Below are 20,426 nucleotides of genomic sequence, written 5' to 3'. Positions count from 1 at the left end.
TTTGCTATTCTCACAGTTGATGCATAGGCCAAACAGGTTTTATAACTCAAGTTTTCTTCCACACGATCACAGAAGGTTCTCCACTACAGTAAACTGAGCTAGCTCTCCCAAATCCATACCATCAGCCCAATATGTGAAATAGTACATAGAGAGCCATGAAATTGACCTTTCTGAAGTCTACCTCTGGGTCTGAACCCTCTATAATAATTATGACTATCTAATGAAAGGGCTTACAACAGCTTTTTTTTTCAAGACTTCTTTCATGTCTCAATACATTTGAGTCACCCCTTTCCCTAGGCTCTCATTCCCCGCTCCAGAAACCCCTCTTTTAGCTGCCTGCTGGGATTTTTCCACCCCACAATATAAAAAGCTGCCCCAGCCTCGAGCAACCAGACAACTGTTTTTCCATTCCTCTCGTGTCTGCAATGTCCTGAATCTCCAAGGGGATCCCCATAGGCTGATAATCACGGGCTTGCTCACATCCTCTGCCCATGTTTGGGGCCCCATGCCATCTTTGTTTCTGTTACTGCTAACACAGACTAGAACTTACCCCTTGTATCCGAAGCTCTTCCTTCAATGGAGCCAGGCTGCATTTCTTCCCAAGCATGCAGCTATACCATCTAGGACGAAATCAGGCAATTTAAAATCATTTTCTCATTCTAAAAATAAATGCCTCCTTCTCCCCCTGCAACTCAATGAAAACAAATGGAAAACTGCAAAGACGTTAACATCAGTGATAATGACAAGATTCACATTTAGTAATGCCCCTAGAAATGACAAAAAATAAACCCAACAAATGAGACAAAAAGGGGTTTTGGTCTAAGAGCCTTCTGGAAAGATGTACCAGGAAAGGTATAGATTCAATGTGTGGGAAAAAGGAGAAGGAAAGCAAAGTTATTATTTTGTTTTTTTCCCCTTTATAACAATGGCTGCCTCAAAATTCAGAAGCACAAAAAGCTTTATATTATACTAAGGGGGAAGAAGGGTCTATAAGAGTCAGCTCCAGGTTCAACAGACATAAGGATTATTAGTCTGCTTGGTTTCATATATGGGCCATTTCTTTCTCTCAGGAGAAGAAAAAGTAAGTCAATGAACAACAACAAAAATTTTAAGACTCCAAGTACAATAATATAAAAGGACTCAGACATCTGCAAAGAAAGTCCAAATCCATTAGTCTTTGTATACTGAGGAGGGGAGATAAAGAATTCCCCCCACCTTTCAGAGGCAGTAGCTACCATCTCATTTATTTTTCTCAGTTATACCAGGCAAATCCAAAAGGATGGGGAAGAAACATCCGTCAGAATAAGGAAAAAAACTCTACTATATAATATTTTTCACTAAATGCAATTTTCCCATATACCTTTAAATTGGTAGCAAGTATAATACTTTATTTGCATCACTAATAACACAAAAGTTATTTAATGACTTATAGGAGATTCTCTAAGATAAGTGTCCTGCACAGAGAAGGTACTCAAGAAATGTTTTTGTTCAAACCGCTTGCCCTTGGTCTTTCATAGCCTAAGCAGTACTTAACCCCCACTTCTCTCCATCAATAGTAAAGGGCCATGTCCAGTCTTTCTGATTTATATATGTTTGGCCACTGAACCCAGATGGCACCAGAGTTGAGAAAGTATGGGTGGTAACTTTGCACAGCTCTCCCTCAGTAAAATCCAATCCACTTGCATGTCATCATGGTGATATCACCTCCTTGATGTCATGGTTCTCTTTGAGAACAAAGGGCAAACCATGATAATAGCACAAAGATAATAAACTTGTCCCTACTCTACGGATACTTCTGTTCTGTTCTGCTTCTAAAGAAATTTATATTAGTTTATTTATAGGTTTAAAACAGGTTGCACTTTTGTCTGCTTTTAAAAGTCCAGAAGAAACAGGATGTTACCCCTTTAATAAAATTGAAATGTAGAAGACTTTGGAATGAAGAAAGTAAGTCAGAAGATTAGCAGAGAGCTGTTCTGGAAATCTCAGTTAAACCTTTTCTTCCTTAATGAGAGCACAAAAGCACAAGTTCAGAAAATCTGAGAGATCATCTAGAATAGGACTTCTTAAACTTTTTCCACTCATGACTACTTTTCACCTAAGAAATTTTTCCATGATCTCAGGTATATATAATAGGTGTACAAATCAAACATTTAGTGATGATAAATCATAATTTCACAATTCCTACATTCAGTTACATGACTCTATATGGGGTCTTGGCCCAGTTTAAGAAACTTTGATCTAGAGACTAAAGGAACTTCTTCCACGATCCCTTGACAATAGCTACCAACAAAACCAAAAGCTACAAAGACAAGCAGCTTTCTGGTGCACTTGCAAGGAGTGAAAGTGACCTGTCCAGAGTCATGCAGATAATTACAGCAAAGTTAGGATTGGAACTCAAGTCTCCTGGCTCCTAAGCTCGTTCAGAGGTCCCCAAAAACTTCAGGAGCAGAAAAACACTGAGGGTGTGTCTAAGAAAGACAACTGTTCAGATAGATCAGCTCCCAATGCAGAACAACTGTCCTTCAAAATTTCTATTTCTTTTAACAAATCTTGTCTTAAATGGGAAAAGGGTAAAGAGTAAGGAGAAATGGACAACTTTTCAGCTTAAAAGAAAGTCTGTTTTCCTAATAAAGAGTAATTCCGTACAAAAAGAACATGTGAGGCAATGTTATAGCACAATCTCATTCAATTATTACTTTCTGAATAAAGTTTAATAAATGGCTTGCATTTATATAGTGCTATTTAAAGTGCAAAGTATTTTATGTTATTTCACTTGATCCTCATTAAACCTAGGAGATAGGTATTATTACTTTGCATTTTCAGCTGATAATACTGAGGTGGACAGAAGTTAAATCATCTGCCCAGAATCAAGAGAGGTACTAAGTATTTGATGTAAGATTTGAACTCAGGTCTTGTTTCCAAACTTAATGCTCTTGGCCAGTACTCTTGCTAATGGCATCTTAGCCAGCTGCCTCCTCATCTAAATAAGGACGCAGAATGAGGGCTTAACAACTTAACACTGAGTACACACTCTTCAATCAAGGGACTTTTATACTTCTTGCTCAACTTCAGTAACAGACTTGCCACTGACTCATTAAAACATTCAAGAGTCTAATATACCATCCAAACCACTTCTGACCTTCCCTGAATGCCAACATGTAGAATACTATTACAACAGCTCCCCTTCACAGACATTACACATGGTGAATGGATGGTTAAAGGGACACAAAATGAATTCATATTGTCTCTCTGGTAATCTGTAGCTATTTCATAACCAACTAGGTTGTATACATCACACTGTAAAAATTCCTTTTTTTTTTTTTTTTTTTTTTGCTGAGGCAATTGAGATTAAGTGACTCGCCCAGAATCACATAGCTAGGAAGTATAAAGTGTCTCAGGCCAGATTTGAACTCATGTTCTTCAAGGAAGCTACTTTCTCATGCATACAAAGAATATACCAAAAAACATTCTTTAGCTATCACAACACTGATACTACATGGGCTACATGGAGAAATTGAAATCCCTTTCAGCTCTGATGTCCTAAGAGTCTAGGAAGCAAAGGTCAAAGGAATGAAAGACATAAGTCCTACATATGTGTGAAATTCTAATTCCACAAGAAAAGAGAACATACCTCTGACTACATTCTGTAAACAGGAGTAATTTATTGAGTCTATCAATGTCACTAGAAGACTGTATTAAGAAGTTGTGTCATTAGAAGGTAAAATGATAACTAGAAAAAAGATTGTTGCATAAAGTTTCTCTGAAAAGTGTGTCATATCAAAGATATATAAAAAATGTTTACAAATTCATAACAGCAGCCATTCCCCAACTGATAAATGGTCAAAGGGTATGAACAAGCAATTTTCAAAGGAAGAAACCCAAGCTCTCAAAAAATGTTCTCAATCACTAATAATGAGCAAAATGCAAATTAAAGCTACCTTGAGCTCAGATTCACCATACTGGCAAAGTTGTTAAAAAAGGAAAATGACAATCACTGGAATGGCTGTGAGAAATCAAGTCTAACTATTACACTGTTAGTAGAACTGATGGAGAATTGTTATAGCCGTTCAGGAAAGCTAAGCCCAAAAAGCTACTCAAGTATGCATACCCTTTGATCCAAGACCACCAAAAGAGATCAAATGAAAAGAATGTAAATGGACAAATATATTTATAGTAGCTCTTTTTCATGGAGTCACAGAATTGAAAACAAAGGAGGTATCCATCAACTGGGGAATGGTTGCTCAAATTATAGTCTATGAATATTATTTCTTTTTTCCCTTTGATCTCATTTTTCTGATGCAGCATGATGAATATGAAATTATGTTTATAAGAATTGTACATGTTAACCTATAATAGACTTGCTACTATCTTGAGGAGAGAGGGAGAAAAATTTGGAACACATGGTTTTGCAAAGGTGAATGTTGAAAACTACCTTTGCATGTACTTGGAAAAACAAAATACTATTAATTTTTTAAAGCAGCATTAATAATAGATTCAGAGTTGTTGTGAAGATTAAATGAGATAATACATTTAAAGTATTTTTTGGAAACCCTAAAGTATTATATTTAAAAAAAAAAAAAAAGGAATTTTGAGAAGGATGGTTTCAAAAAAGCCTGGGAAGATTTGTATGAACTGATGCAGAGTAAAGAGAGAACCAACAAAACAAGACAATAACAAAACCGTAAAGACTACTTTGAAAGACTGAATACTGGTTAATGAATTAACCAGTCATGATTCTAGACTGATAATGAAATCTGCTGCCTGAGCATGTGATGGGATTCACATTGCAAAAGGAAACATTTTTGTCAGTGTACTCCACTGGGCAATGACAAGTGAGAAAGCTTTACTTCACCATTTTCCGGGGGGGTCGGGGGAGAGGAAAACTGAATCATATACATAGGCTGTAATGATCAAAGTTATGATTTAATTATTTTCCCCTACCCCACTTTATTATTATCAGGGGAATCATTATCCTTTCAAACATTCTCTACAATGCCCTAGAAACCTCTATGTGCCCTTGAAACCCCATTCTATTTATGGACCTCACACCCTAAAAGCACTCTCCACTGCTGCAACATCTCTTCCTCTAATTGATTGGCTACATCCAGAATCTCTTTATTTTAAGGAGAAAACCCCAAACAGCTCTATCTTCATGCACTCCTGATTCTTAGCAGACTTCCTCTACAACGTTCTCTACTCTAGATGCCTTCATTATTCCCCCTCCACCACCACCTCCTTTCACCTTTCTTTTGCATACTGTCTTTCCCCATTAGAGTACAAGCTCCTTGAAGGCAGGAATTTTCTTTGTATTCCCAGTGTAATGACTATAGATAAATGCTTATTGAAGGCCAGATTGGCATTAACTTCTCATTCTTCATCTCACACATCCTTCCATATCTCTTGCCTCCATTCCCTCTATTTACATAGCCCTCATCCTAGTTTAAACTCTCACCTGTTCTCTCAGTCTACCAGCCTTGGAATGAGCCTTCCTGTCTCATGCATTTCCCTCCCCTATCTACTTTCCACACATTAACCAAAAAGCCTTTTCTAAAGCAGAAGTCTTACCATTCTTTCCTGCTTCTAACGCATTTCCTCAATAAAACCCAACAGTTCCCATTAGCTCTAAGAGCAGACATTATTTCATCATTATTATATTCTTTCTTATTTCTATTTTTGTTAGTTTTTTAAACATAATTTTTAGCATAGATGCATATGCATATAATTGACAAGTAAAGCAAGTACACATATTTTGGATGCTCACTGAACCAACATATTTTGAACTCATTTGTATCCATCCTTCACACATCATTTAACACAGGTCCTAGAACATAGTAAAGAATCAAATAAATTAATCAAATAAATTCTTTGTTGACCAACTGATTCCGTTCTAGGTGAGGCTTGCTGGAGTTCAACTAAGCAAGGTCTTTTAGAGTGTCAAGTACCACATAAGATAATTTTTTCAAAGAAGGGTGTGTGTTTTGTTTCCTATCACTCAGAGCTCTAGGGCTGGAAGGGCTGTAGAGGTCACCTCGTTCTGTCCCCTTCCTTTTATAAGTGAAGAAACTAAGACCCAGAGAAGTTAATTAACCTGCCCAAGTGTCACCCAAGCAATAAGAGGCACAACTACATCTGTGTAAAATAATCTCTATGGAAGAAAAATGCCATAGTAACCAAGAGATTAAACAGCCTTTAGGATCTAAACCTTCCCATAAAGGCAGGTGGACTGTATAACTAGGCATCTGGCTCCAGCTCAGGAAACTGGCCTCTGCACAACAGGGAATGTTTTATCCCAATCTTTCTTCAAGGCTGGGAGGGTCTGCTTCTGTCTAGCCAGAACTAAACAATCAAAGTTGTAAAATGTTCTTAGGTTAACCAATCTGCATAAGACCTGAATTATTTCTCAGACATGCTGGTGGAACCTACAAGTTTCTTTGGGAGAGTTAACTCATTTCTGACCCTCACTGATAAGACTAACCATCATTTCTGTCAGTTTATAGATCTGGACCCTTATGCTACTGCCCCACAAAACCACTGGGATGATGGCATTTTGTAAACCTTCAAATATTACATATATAAGTGCCTTATGAAGTACTTCTCATCTAGCATCTAATTTGACTCAATTGCTCTGAGGAAGATGTCACAATATTTACAATTGTTAGAAATAAGGCAACTGAGATTCAAATAAAGTTTTCATATGAATCCTTTAAAAATCAAGGGTTTTCCCAACGAATGTTCTAAAACTTCCTTGAGATAAAAGCGGATGGGATCTAAAGTTGCTGTTGTTGGGGCTCCTTTCCTCCCTATAATCATACACATCTAACTTTAACTTCCCCTCTTTTTCTTCCTCTTTTACTTTACCACATTCCTTTTTCTTCTTCCTTCTTTCCTAGCTATATTTTAGGTCCTCACTTGTTTTGGGGCTTCTAATAAGAGCTAGGTAGAGATTACCGACTTCTGCTTGTACATACCAAGACCAAGTTATTGAAAACGTTAACTGTCAGCTTCACAAATTTAAGAGTGTCCAATTTTTCACATGCCAAATTTGACATAATTCCTTGAGAAACTCTGCAAAGATGCAGTTGGGCCCAGAATCAGAACCAAATGCTTATTTCCGCTTTTCATTCAGTCTCTGTGCTATCCATCAGCTGTTCTCAGAAAGCTGTATCAGTATTCTTAAGGTTTTGTATTTATTATTTGCCAAAAAAAAAAAAAAAATTCCTAAGGTTGGGATGAGGCTTGAGTGGCTAGCAGCCTGAGCACAACCTTTAAAAGACTAGTGTCCACACGCCTAGAAGAAGATGAAGGCTGTGAGAGGAAGCTAGGGCATTCTACAATGACATTGTAGAATCCTTCTTGATTCTGGCTTTTTGGAGAATTGCTGAGAAAATATGGGTCCTCAAACTACAGCCCACGGCCAGATGTGGCAGCTGAGGACAATTATCCCCCTCACCTAGGGCTATGAAGTTTCTTTATTTAAAGGCTCACGAAACAAAGTTTTTGTTTTTACTATAATCCGGCCCTCCAACAGTCTGAGGACAGTGAACTGGCCCCCTATTTTAAAAGTTTGAGGACCCCTGAGGTACACTGAACTGTTCTAGGTAGGCAGGTATATGACCTGCAGCTGGGAGGGGAATTCTAAAATCAATGATATCTTAGATTCATTTGAGGATCTTTAGAACCCTCTAATAGAAACCGAAGCAAAGTCTCAGGTGACCTGTTTTCAGTGTTTCAAAGTTCTTTATTGGAAGATATTAAAAAAAAAAAAAAAAAGATAATAGCTTCCACTTGGTTTCTTCCCAGTGTTAGAATATCACGTAATGTTTTTGTACCAGCAATTCCAATCTACCTTTGCATAGTTTTCTCTTTTACCATTCAAGACCTTTTATGTGACAGTCTTACTAGGATGTTATATGAGAATTTGAATAAAACCCTTATTAAAGAAATTAGTGAGATTATGTGTTGATTCTGGAATAGGATCTAATTTTGTTGAACAGAAATAACTTTAAATAAACCTGAAACCCACTCTGCCCATTGATCCAAGAACAACTCAACTGTCATGTATGAATGTAATAGAATATGAAAAACTCAAGAGAAGCAAGAAAAGACTTTCATGAGCTGACAGGAAGTCATATAAGACCATAATAATGGAAATGGAAAGAAAACTGAATGTTGTGTAATCATAATGAGCAAAACTTGGTCCTCAAGAACTGAGCTGTCCCTCTTTCCCTTCCTTAAAGAGGTGGGATTGTGGCATGGGCACTGGACCCAGGCTGAATGAAGTCCACAGCAAGTAGCCAGCAGTCTGATTCGTTTTTCTTTTCTTCTTTTTTCCTTTTTCTTTCAAGGTTTTTGTTGTCACAAGGAAAAACTCAATGGACAGAGTAAAAGCTCCATATATCGAAATGAATATGATGAAAACAAAGGCTGTGACTATATTTTAAAAGAAAATGGGAGAAAGGGTCTCCTTCCATCCTCCCTGAAGCTACACCCCGGTGCTGAAAGCTCTGCACTGTCTGTCACTTCAACCACATGTGGCAGAGCGAGAATCCAAGCAAGGCAAAAGGTTCTTTGTGAATATCTTCTCACTGCCTAATGACAGGTGTGCTGTCCACAATAATTAGCTTAGAAAAAGGGATCTCCTTAACCCTCCTATGAAACTGGCAAGGGATCTCAGTTTCCCTTCATTAAGTTCTTGACAGCTCAATGTCCTCACATCTGTCACTGTTTGTGGGTTCAATTCCAAGAACACAAATTGCTTCAAGGACTGGGCAACAAATCTATTTTGGCTAATGGGGAAGAGATGAGCCCATCTGTTTACTAATCAAAAGCCATATTTTAATCAGTTTGGCTCCATCACAGTGCAGGGTTGGTGTCAGCAGCATGATTGTGGGGCATCCACCCCTCCTCCACCCCCCACCCGGGATGTATAGGATCAGGAGCTAAAGGTAGACATCTCCCCAGGAACAGGAGTTATCAAACATTCTTATTTTTTTTTTTTAATTTGTTAATTTTTAGTCTACTATGGGAGAGAAAGAAAGAAAAGGAAACTGGTTCTGGTCCCCTCATCCACTTACCTCAGTCTTTTCTTCAGCTGCAAACTGTCATGAATAATTCTTTTGACAAACTCTAATTCACCTCCTTCTGCCATGATTTCTGTGATACCCCCAGTATTTACAGAACTTGGAGGAGGCCTACGAGAATTTCTAGAGTTTACTCCCTAAAGAGAAAAAAAAAATTTTTTTTTCAGATTCCTAAACTAGGTACTTGTATATGTTATTGCTCCAAAGCTTCCCTCCAATAGCAAGCTTTCTAAAATCAAACACTAAACTTATTCACCTCTTTCAACATAAACTCAAAGCTATAAAGAACCCTTAAGGTCATCTAGGTCAAAACTTCTTAAACTATGAGTTATGATCTGACATGGGGTCATGTGACTGAATATGGGAGTTATAAAATTATGATTATCAGTAAATATATGATTATCAGTAAATATTTAATTTGTACACATGCTTTATATACCTATATACAGGGTCAGGTAAAAATTTTTCTACTGAAAAAGGATCTTAAGAAGAAAAAGTTTAAGAAGTTCTCATTTACACCAACCCCTCACTTTAGAGAGAGAGAGAAACCATTTGTAAAAAACAAGAGAAGAAATGGTTTGTACACAGTTACACAGGTATTATGTGATAGAGCCTTCTTTTAAAAATTCAGGTTCTGTGGCTTTAAGTTCCTGATTTTTTTTTTTTAAATAAACATGTTGGTGGGAGGAAGCATGGCAAAGCAATAAAATGATGAATTTGAAAATATTTATATGAAGAAGCAGTATGTTTTAGGGAAATTAAAGGGCTGCCTAGCCATCAGAAAGCTCTGGATTCAGGCTCTGATTCTGGCACACATCAGCTGCATAACTGCTGGTAGGCCACTTTAACTTCTCAGTACACTCTCTGTAATAACCGCAAATTACTTGTCCATCTGCATTAATAAAAGGAGGTCCCCACACAGATGGAATAAAGGTCTGAAAAAAAGTCTGTGCGCACATAGACACACATGCATAAATAGATATATATCAAGCCAATAAAATGGTTAATAACCTTCTAATTCATTCATTCATCCATTTAATAAATATTTTATTGAGCACTTACTTTGTTCAAGGCCCTGTGGCAGGGCTATAAGGATACAAAGATAAGGCAATAAGTTAAATGCATCTGAGTTAACTCCTCTATTTTTAACCCAGATCATTTAACTTTACTTAATTATTTCTTTACTTATTTCCTTATTAGACATTAACTTAGGGAACAAAGTAAATAAAGTCACACCACTGAGCAAACCATACCTTTTGATTGTATCATAAAAACTTAATGAACCTAGCAATGATCAATTAATTCAACAAGGATTTATTTAAGAACAAGAGTTGTGATGGGTACAATCTATTAATCTACAATTTGCTACTAACTCAGTCCTAACAGCTTTCAGTGGATTCACAATTGATATATCAAGAAAATATCACATTATACTTTAATGCTTAGTAACACTGTCCTCAACATAATTTCCTAAAAAGACGAATCATTTTGTTCTAGATAAGGCATGATTAAATCAATTTTTGGTAAAATGTATACTTTAAAAGGGCTAAATATCAACTATTTCAAAAAACTTTTCATTGAATTATTTTGAAAATAACCATTTCATTTGGATTTTTATTTTAAAAAAAAAAAAAAAACCTCAATATTTCAGACCAACTATGTATGGTAAGCTGATCTGAAAAGCAAATTTTTTTAAAAATCCACTTTTTCTTTTTTAAGTCTATACAACAAATCATGATGATACTGCCTAACAAGTCCCAACAGGTTAATTGATAAGAATGATTTGCAAGTGCAATATTATTTGTTTCTAACTTATCCATTTAAGGTAAAATTTGCGCTCAAATAATTTAAGGAACAGCTTCACCTTCTGTTTCTCTATCAGATTTACTACTTCAGAATAACAACAGCCAACATTTAAATAGTACCTACTATGTATCAGGCACTATGCAAAGCACTTTACAAATATCTCATTGTATTTATATAGAAGAATCTGATAGGCAACTGAATTAAAGGAGCTTTACTGTATTGGGGTGGAGTTTGTTTTTGTTTTTTTGGTATTGCTTCTTACTGCACATCCTTCAAAGCTGATTTTCTTGAAAAATTGCTTTAGAGGAGTAAAAAAAGATCAAATGAAAAATATCCTCAAAAGAGATAGACCCAACAGGTGATGGTGAGAGGAGCTGCTTCTCTGCTAGTGCATAATTAATGAGTTAACCTCTACTTCTGCATTCTCACTCAATAAGTAGAAATATTTGAGCTGTTTGAGGCCGTAATTAAAAGTCTTTCTATGATACTTTTTCAGCTCTATAATAAGAAGACTAGGAAAAAATCTCAAACCCAGAGAAACTCTAGGGCCCCTCCCCCCAACCCAACACCCAACTTCTCCGGAGTCTATTTCCAGTAGTCTAATAGCATGCAGAGCAATTTAGTCTACCCATCAATTAACCTTGGGAAAACGTTATATTGTACAATGTACAATTGTACAATCCAGACCTGAAATATTCTCTTCCTTGGCAAACACTATTCTTCAACACTAACCCACCCGGTCAAATATGGCAAATCCAAACAAATATTCAGTTTCTCTAGAGCAGGAGATACTCTACCTTGGCTTCCAACTGGTTGGCAAAAAAGGGAGGGTTGCACATGCAAAAATCATAAATGATCTCAGATTCCTCTTTAAGAGCATCCATTAGGAGTGTCTTCTGTGGTACTTTAACCACTGGCAGAAAAAGCAGGATGTTTAAAATATGGAGCAACAATTAACTCACTATTGATTCATTAACATGCTTAATGTCTCCGATAATCATATGTTTAAAACTACCAAAAAAGTACCCTCAGTTTATACAAAAGAGACTTTAGGTCCCTGGAACAAAAGGAAAAGAATATTAACAGCCTTTAACACATATAGCAGGCAGAAGAGGAAAAAAACACCTCAGTCATCTCTAGGGAATTATGCTTCAATCTAGCACAGGTCCATGCACTCTGTGGTCACTGAAGCTCAAAAAGAGGGCTGGTTCAAAGAGCCACAGGACTTGGGCTAGGTGAAGCTTCTTCACACATCCCATAGCCCTCTGGAGGAAACAAAAGAAGAGGGTGGCTACAATCTAGGAATAAAAGCCATTTAAGCCTGCAGCTTGATAAAACCCAAATATTTCCATCAATCTTTGAACAAAAGTAAAAGGTATACAGAAGGTACACTAAATGATTTTTTTTTTAAAGGATATTTTTTCTGTGGAGAATACCTTTTATGAGCTCAGATAAACTATTCTGTTCCACATTTTTCTTAGCATAATTAAAGCACATATCATCCACTTCTGTTGCAAGGAAATACCAGCCATTGAGAGTTGCTCCAAGTAAAGGATAGATGCATGATGCTCCTGTACCTATAAAAATAAAAATTCAACACACATGCACCCATACATACATATACATACAACACACAAACACACACACACACACACACACACACACAAAATCATTGGAGAAAACAGCAATTTCCTTCTCTGAACTTCTAAAGCATGTATACAAGTCAACACTTAATAAAATATGCTCCATATTATTTTTTAGTTGTCTGTGGATGTTAATTTTGTTCCTTTAACAAAACTGTATCCATATTCAGATGGCTACAGTCCAGTATTCTAATTTGTAAATCTCTCTTAGTTCAGGGTATGTAATAGACATTCCATAAATAATCTGATGGCAGACTAAAAAAGTTCAAAACTCAAAAAGATTAAGCTGATTTACACAAGGGTTATATACTTTCACACATTATTACCTTGTTTCTATAAAGGAAATCAATGATATAGCATTTGTTAAAATACCGCAGTGGTCAAATACCACAACCAGATGCACATAAATTTCACTCCCCAAATAAAATCAAGTATCTTCCAAGTTATATATATTCTTTTGTGAAATGGAAAAAGGACTATTCCCCAGTATGGTTAATTGATGCTTGAAGGAAACTAAATTCTCTATAAAAATAAAAGAGAACTTGTCTAGTAGCTAAATGATCTAAAATCACTTAAAATTGGAAAAGATAAGATTTTTGATTCTAAAAATCAATCTAGGCCAAATGTATCAAATATCTAGATAACCAGCAGTTACTAATTCCAATTCCTCCAAAACAGCAATAAAGATTTTTATAAGGACTTCTTTGTACTTTAGTTCCCAAAAAGGAAATAAACCCTAAAGATTAAAGAAAAAATTACAAAAATATCCTTAAGTATACAATTTTTTTTTAGTAACATCTCCTATCTATTAAAAAGCCAAATACAGGAGTTTCTGCAACAGTAAATACAAAAAGGTTTAATATAACCTTATTTCAAAGTTAACAAGATAAAAACCATTTGCCTTTTAAAGACTAATTTCTAATAATTCTAAATTTGAAATCAAGCTTTCTTATAAAGAACTAGGACAAATTAAAGGAGAAAAAGGTAAATTAATGGAATGGGCTAGAGATGACAAATGGACAATATATTTTACCCTATTTCTATCTCCCTCTACTACTTCTTCCTAAAACTACTCTGGAGGTCTTCTGAAATGTAAATGCTTATAAAATGCTCATAAAACAATTAAGCAAAGCTCATTTTATGTACTGTAATTCCACCAGTTCTACTTTAATCATTCTATACAAATGATCATCCAAAAAGTCCTAAAAGGGCACTTTACAAGCCCAGGCAATATTTTAGTAAATTAGCACATCAAGCTAAAATTCCAATTGGATTTCCCTCAGTGAATCCCAATCCCAAGAACAAGCAAGAGACAATAAATATTCAAATCAATAAGGAAAATGAAAAACGCTGAAAAACAATCAAGTTTCTCATCTTCATTTTCAAGCTTTTTTGTTCTAGAATCCCCTGTGGCTGCCCAAGGGAAGTCAATGGCAAGAAAAGCACAAGTGTCACCAACAGAAGAGAGATCTCAGAGGTCAATTTCTTTAACACTCACTAGAGAAGCAAATAAAGAAACATTATGTGAAATCTCCAAGCAAGAAACAAAAAGAACAGATACCAATGTCAATCCCCCGGCGGAGAGCACTCCTGGCTGGGTCCCAAGGGCCAATCAGATCTTCTACCCAGTGGATGTAGTTGAGTCGAAGTGGAACTGTAGGAATGAGCCTTTCCAGTGGGATGTCAATGGAAAGTCCAAAGTCCTCCTTTAAGAGAGTGCAAGTCAAAGCTCGGACAGCTTCAGGGTCTTTGAAGTTAAGACTGGGAAGAAGAAATGTAGAGAAATGAAAGTCACTCAAGTTCATCACTGACATTACTCCCCATCAGAGCCCTTGGAATTATCTGTGACGACGTCTATTTTCATCAGAGCATCCTGAATCACAAAACTGCTGCTCCCTCAAAATGATATTCGCAAGAATTTTTTCCTTCTACATTGTCTATACAGCAGTGTCTTGAACTTTATCCAGCTGGCATTAGTTTACATTGAAAGCTACATGTGATATACTTGTGATTTAACCTCTATAAGTCTCAATTTCCTAAACTATAAAGTGTAAAGAATTATATTTGCATTACTTAACTCACACAGTTGGAAAGTATTTTGCTAACTTAAAAAAGTATATAAATTTGAGTTATTACTAAGATTTTAGAGAGTCTTTCCTTACATTTTGTAATCTTCCCTTTTAAAAAATTATAGCATCATGCTGAATAACTTTTTAAATAAAAATATTTTAAAATACAAAAAAGGTGGCAAGTCTAATTTTTTTTTTAAAAGGACGAATAGTTGTCTCTCTAATAAATAGCAGGACTTATCATATTACCTGTCAAAATCTTTACAAAGTACAATACAGAGAAAATATTAAAGTATAAAAGAGAATTTAATGCATTAAGTGATTTGTGAACTTTTTATAAATCAGAAATTGTGGGGGAAAGTAAAAAAATATATCTATATATATTTATGCTTGACTTTTTATGCCTCATTCCAATTTTCCCCAAAGTTATCAACAAAGCAAAAAGAGATTTTGAAGCTGTTTTCCAAGAAGAATTCTGGCAAAAAAAAGTTGAACACTCAGGCACAGAGGTGTCTGGGCCCCACTATTCAAACCCACAGGCATCACTGCCTTAGCCCCAAAATGTTTAGACAACTCTAGAGGGACATGGAGACTCTCAGCCATAAGTACAGGCTCTTCCCTCCCCCTTCAAGCACCTACCCATGAGATTTTAGTCTGGAGTCAGAGGATCTAAACTATAATCCCAAGGAGGAAGGGAGGGAGAAAAGAAAGGAAAAAAGGGAAGGAGAAAGGGATTTGAAAAGAGCTTTTATTATGTGCCATGAACTATGCTAAGCATTTTTACAAATATTTTGATCCTCACAACAACCCTGCTAAATAGGTACTATTAACCCCACTTTACAGATGAGAATATTGAGACAAAGATTAAAGTGACTTGCTCAAGTTCACACAGCGAAGAAAGAAACATCTGAAACCATATTTGAACTCCAGTTTTTCTGATCCCAGGCCCAGAGTTTAATTCATTGCACCATCTAGTTTCTATTAATCACATAATCTTTATCTTAAGCAAGTGCCTTGATTTATTGAAAACTTGGTTTCTTCCTGATCAAAATTAGGATTGTAAACTAGATCATTAAAGTTCTTCTAATATTTTAGAATCCTTCAGTTTCATAACAACAGCTTCATATGCATTTAAACAGGTATATCAATTTTGTAAACTTGTGAATATAGAAAAAATGAGAACAGTGACCCAGAAATCGAACAGGTATATGTTGAAAAGGACTGTACATGTATAACATATGTCAGATTGCTTGCTACTATCTTGAGAACAGGAAAGAAGTTAAGGTAGGGAAGAAGAAAAAATTTAGGAAAATGAATGCTAAAATTATCTTTACATGTATCTGGAAAAAAAATGCTACTAAAAAAAGAAAAATAAACAGGTAGAAAATAAAACAAAAAATGGCAAACAATAGTAATACAAGATTCAATGATCATTTCATTAATGCCCTATTATATTCTCCTAATGACATCTTAAAAAAAAAAAAAAAAAGCAACCCTATTATGGAAAAAAAAAAAGGAGCTAGATGATACAATGGATAGAACATAGGGCTTGGAATCAGGAAGTTCTGAGCTCAAATCCAGCCTCACATACTTACTAGCTATGTGATTCTGGGCAAGTCATTTATCCTTCATTTGCCTCAGATTCTTCATCTGTTATATGGGGGAACAATGGAGAAGGGAATGACAAACCACCACAGGATATTTATCAAGAAAATCCCATCAACTTTTGTCCCACATAGAGTGGGACTAAACAACAGCTGGTCATAAGTGGCAATAAACTAAAATGTTATGAGTTAAAGATGTTTTTTTAAAAACAAAATTGTACAGAAAAAGGGAATATAAGTTCCTTAAAGGTAGGGCCTATTTATTTCTCTTTTTGTAACCACTTCAGTCTTTAAAAAGATGTGTGCTGAATTAAAAATGTCAGTTAAAATAAATAGCTTTACATATTAAAATTTAATCATGATTTCTCCCAAGTCCAATTCTCTCCTACCTGCTGTCTTACTTATGCATACACATAAAATGTTTCCCCCTGCCTTTAAAGCCCAACACAAACTGGACTTCCTTTATTAAGCTTTCCCTCAACTGTATCCCCCAAAGCTGAATATAACTCACTACAGAACACTTTTAGACCTAATATACTAATTATGTAATACTGTATCAGCATCTTAACCTCTGGTAAGCTCCAGAAACAATGGCAAACCAGACATTTGTATCTCTCAGCGTCCACTCTCCTTGCAATAGGAATTTTAAAAGTATCTTGAATAACAGTTATGTTAATATGTTTGAAAAGTGAAAGCAGTGAACAAGACTATGAATTTGTATGATACTTAAATATCATGAAAATAAATTCTGAATCTCCTTATGACGCACTAAAGAAAATGGTATTATCTAGAGTGCTAGTTTTTGAAACAAACAATGAGGGGAAGAAGGGAGGGTGAGTAGTATAAAAGTGATAATGGGAAGTTTTGAAAGATAGTACATAAATAGCTACCAGGCCCAAAAAGGCCAAAAAAGTCTTGCTTCATTTCTAAGGAATGATTGAGGAAATTCATAATAGTCACAATTATTGAAGAAAGTAGTTACAGTTAAGATACTAGAGGTACCAATAGACAAGTAGTCAAATGCTGTGAAGAAACAGTTCTCAAACGAATTGCAAACTCTTTCCAAGCATATGAAAGAATGCTTCAAATCATTAATATCAAGAAAAAAGCATATCAAAATAATACTGAGGTTTCAGACCTCTGGAACTCTGCAAACAGATAAAGATGAAAAAAGTCAACACTTTTCAGTGCTGTGAAAAAAACAGTCATTAGTACATTATTGGTGGAGCTGACAATCAGTAAAACTAATTTGGAAAATCATTTAGAATTATGTAAATAAAATGACTAAAAATGTCCAACTCTTTGACCCACACAGTACTTTATTAGACTTATACTCCAAGGAGACTCATCAATAAGAACTGTTCACAAACACTAAAACATTTATAGTAGCATTTTTAATGACAGCAAATAATTGGGGGGAAGAGGAAGAAGCAGATGCCCACTGATGAGAGATGAGCTAAACAAAATGTGGTGCATGAATGTGAAGGAAAATGACTGCCATGTAAGAAATAACAAATATGATGAATATAGAGAAACACACAAATCTACATGAATCAATTGGAGGGAAGAAAGCAGAATCAAGAATACAAATGAAACAATAGGATGACTTGTATGTAAATCTAAAAATCCATAACAAAGTAAAAAACAAATGCTGCAAAATTACAAAGAACAAGAATGTCCAAAAGAGAGAAAGTCGAGGAGATGCTTCCCATCTATCCTACTGCTTTAATGCTTCCCATCTATCCTACTGCTTTATAAGATGAGAGATCCACATGGGTTTCACATGTTTATTTTACAAGATGGATCTGAGGGAAAAGGGAGAAATAGTGAGAGAAATTATGATGAAAAACACATCAATGAAACTTTTTTAAAAATGGAAAATAAGATTTCAGGGAGTACATTTAGAGGCATAATAGGGGGAGAGGCAGAAAATCAAACAGATCAATGAGACTTATAAAACTATCCAAAATCATGAAAATCTTTCTGTGGAGGCATCTCATCTATGTCTTCTTTTTATGATATTGTGGGCAGATTAAAAAGTAAAAAAGAAAAAGAAAACTAAAGCCACCATCTTCCCCCAGGAAAGAACACAGTCAAATATGGTCAAATCTCTTTAAAAGTATAACCAAGACTCTTGACTCTCCTAAAAGAAATCAGATGACCCAGATATTCAATGATTTTGCCATGAATAGAAGAGAAAAAGTTTTGGGGCTCCCACATCACTCACTTACATTACAATCATCTTAAACTGGATTTTACATCTAAAACAGAACAAGAGGCCTTTAACTTTCCGAGTTAAAAAAAAATCCCACAGTAAGGTAAATTAAAAGTTATGAAATCTACAAAAAATATGTTAATTTTCAATGAAAAAAGAGACCATCAGCTGAGTAGCCAAACAAGATGGGCCAATGATATTTTTTCTGTGATCAAAGGGTTTTAAGGGCATGTGTTTTATATATGGAAAGAAAGGCCAGAGGGTCAATCCACTAGATATACCATCATGCAAAGACAGTAAAAGAAAACATTTTTGATCTGGTCCACAGTGGCACCCCAATCTATTTACTCTACCGTGTTAACTCCCACAATAAGCAAATAAAAATAAAATCCAAATAAAAAGTAAATTATTGTTCAAGGACTAAAGATGTATGATTTAGAATTTCAAAAAATCTTTTACCTTACACAAAAAAAATATCATTTTAATGGGTCATAAATAGAACAAAAGGCCTAACACCTGATCCTTCAAAGGAAAAATACAAAGAATTACAAAACTGCCTATCTCAAAGTTAACCAAGAGTTAACATTTCTGAAGTGGAACATAAACAATATTTTTCAGAGGCAGAATATAAAAGTCTAAATAAAAGAAGTATAATGCATTTTTTTTAAATGCCCATCTCTGCCCATCTACTGAAGCTTTGTAACAAGTTGTAAGAAAGACAAAAAGAAAAAGGATAAGTATGAACTTGGTGAAAGCAGGTGCTCCTCAACTAACATCAGAGAGGAAAAAAAAGACTTAAAAATCTCAGCCTTTTTATATTTCACACCCATACAACTCAATCAAGCAAGTGATTACTTAGTCATATTACAAGAGAGCAAAGTAAAAATATGTACAAAGCAAAGTAAAGAAAAGTATAATTTTCTAAAATACAGAATGATCATTTTGTTAAACTAAGACCATCCACAACTCCCCAGATTCTCATAAATTATCATGGTAAAAATCAAATGGACTTTCCTTGGTCACACTAAAAATCAGTCCTGATTAGATTAGGTTTCTTTGGACCGATTTTTAATTCCTCATCAACATAAGAAAAAGAGAAAAATTATTACCCTCTTCTTTCTTTTTTAAATCATTCAATTAAAGATCAATAGTCCTGACTATGAACTATGAGTACGAATTCAGCCTTCTTCCTTACTCAGCCACCATTTTATCACCAGAAGAGTCACTCCGCAAAGGTCACAAATGATTAAATGTGACCTATGATGCCTGAAAGTGTAAAGTCTTCCTATAAATGTATTTTCTAGGAAAGATTAAATTAATGAAGTACCCGGGGAAAAAAAACCAACACAAAATAAACTTAATTTTTAAGCCAGTAACCTGATGTCCTCGTCCCCCTTCCCTTCTCTCCCCACCCCCCCCACCCCCCAAATCACTCTAATCTACTGCAGTCCTGCTCCTCAAAGTTCTTTATATTCAGATACCTAAAGGTCTGTTGTTAGTCAAGCTCAGGACAGATAGCCTTACAGTTCAAGAATAATTGCACTCTGAAAAGGAGGGATCTGGAAAGAACAGAAATCAGAACAGACCATGCCAAAAAACAGATTGAAAATGCCAGTATGTGGGCTTATATCCCAAAGAGATCATAAAGAAGGGAAAGGGACCTGTATTTGCACGAATGTTTGTGGCAGCCCTCTTTGTAGTGGCCAGAAACTGGAAACTGAGTAGATGCCCATCAATTGGAGAATGGCTGAACAAATTGTGGTATATGAACATTATGGAATATTATTGCTCGGTAAGAAATAACCAACAGGATTATTTCAGAAAGGCCTAGAGAGACTTACACAAACTGATGCTGAGTGAAATGAGCAGAGCCAGGAGATCATTGTATACTTCAACAATACTATATGATGATCAATTCTGATGGACCTGGCCATCTTCAGCAATGAGATGAACCAATCAGTTCCAATGGAGCAGTAATGAACTGAACCAGCTACACCCAGCAAAAGAAC

At 35.5% G+C, this 20,426-nt stretch overlaps 1 protein-coding gene across 1 annotated transcript in view; it reads right to left on the bottom strand.

Moving 5' to 3' along the window:
* METTL16 (methyltransferase 16, N6-methyladenosine) overlaps positions 1–20,426 on the bottom strand; it is a 57,975-nt gene that overhangs the window by 22,103 nt on the left and 15,446 nt on the right. The window contains exons 4-8 of the mRNA XM_051992140.1: positions 14,091–14,290; positions 12,323–12,463; positions 11,684–11,799; positions 9,075–9,217; positions 551–620 (exon numbers count right to left, since the gene is read on the bottom strand). Coding sequence (XP_051848100.1) covers positions 551–620; positions 9,075–9,217; positions 11,684–11,799; positions 12,323–12,463; positions 14,091–14,290 — 670 coding nt within the window. The remainder of the gene's footprint in view (positions 1–550; positions 621–9,074; positions 9,218–11,683; positions 11,800–12,322; positions 12,464–14,090; positions 14,291–20,426) is intronic.

The sequence above is a fragment of the Antechinus flavipes genome, chromosome 4 (assembly GCF_016432865.1).
Source record: "Antechinus flavipes isolate AdamAnt ecotype Samford, QLD, Australia chromosome 4, AdamAnt_v2, whole genome shotgun sequence".
Taxonomy (NCBI): domain Eukaryota; kingdom Metazoa; phylum Chordata; class Mammalia; order Dasyuromorphia; family Dasyuridae; genus Antechinus; species Antechinus flavipes.
Note: the sequence above shows the minus strand (reverse complement) of the source record. Positions and strands in the feature narration are given on the sequence as shown.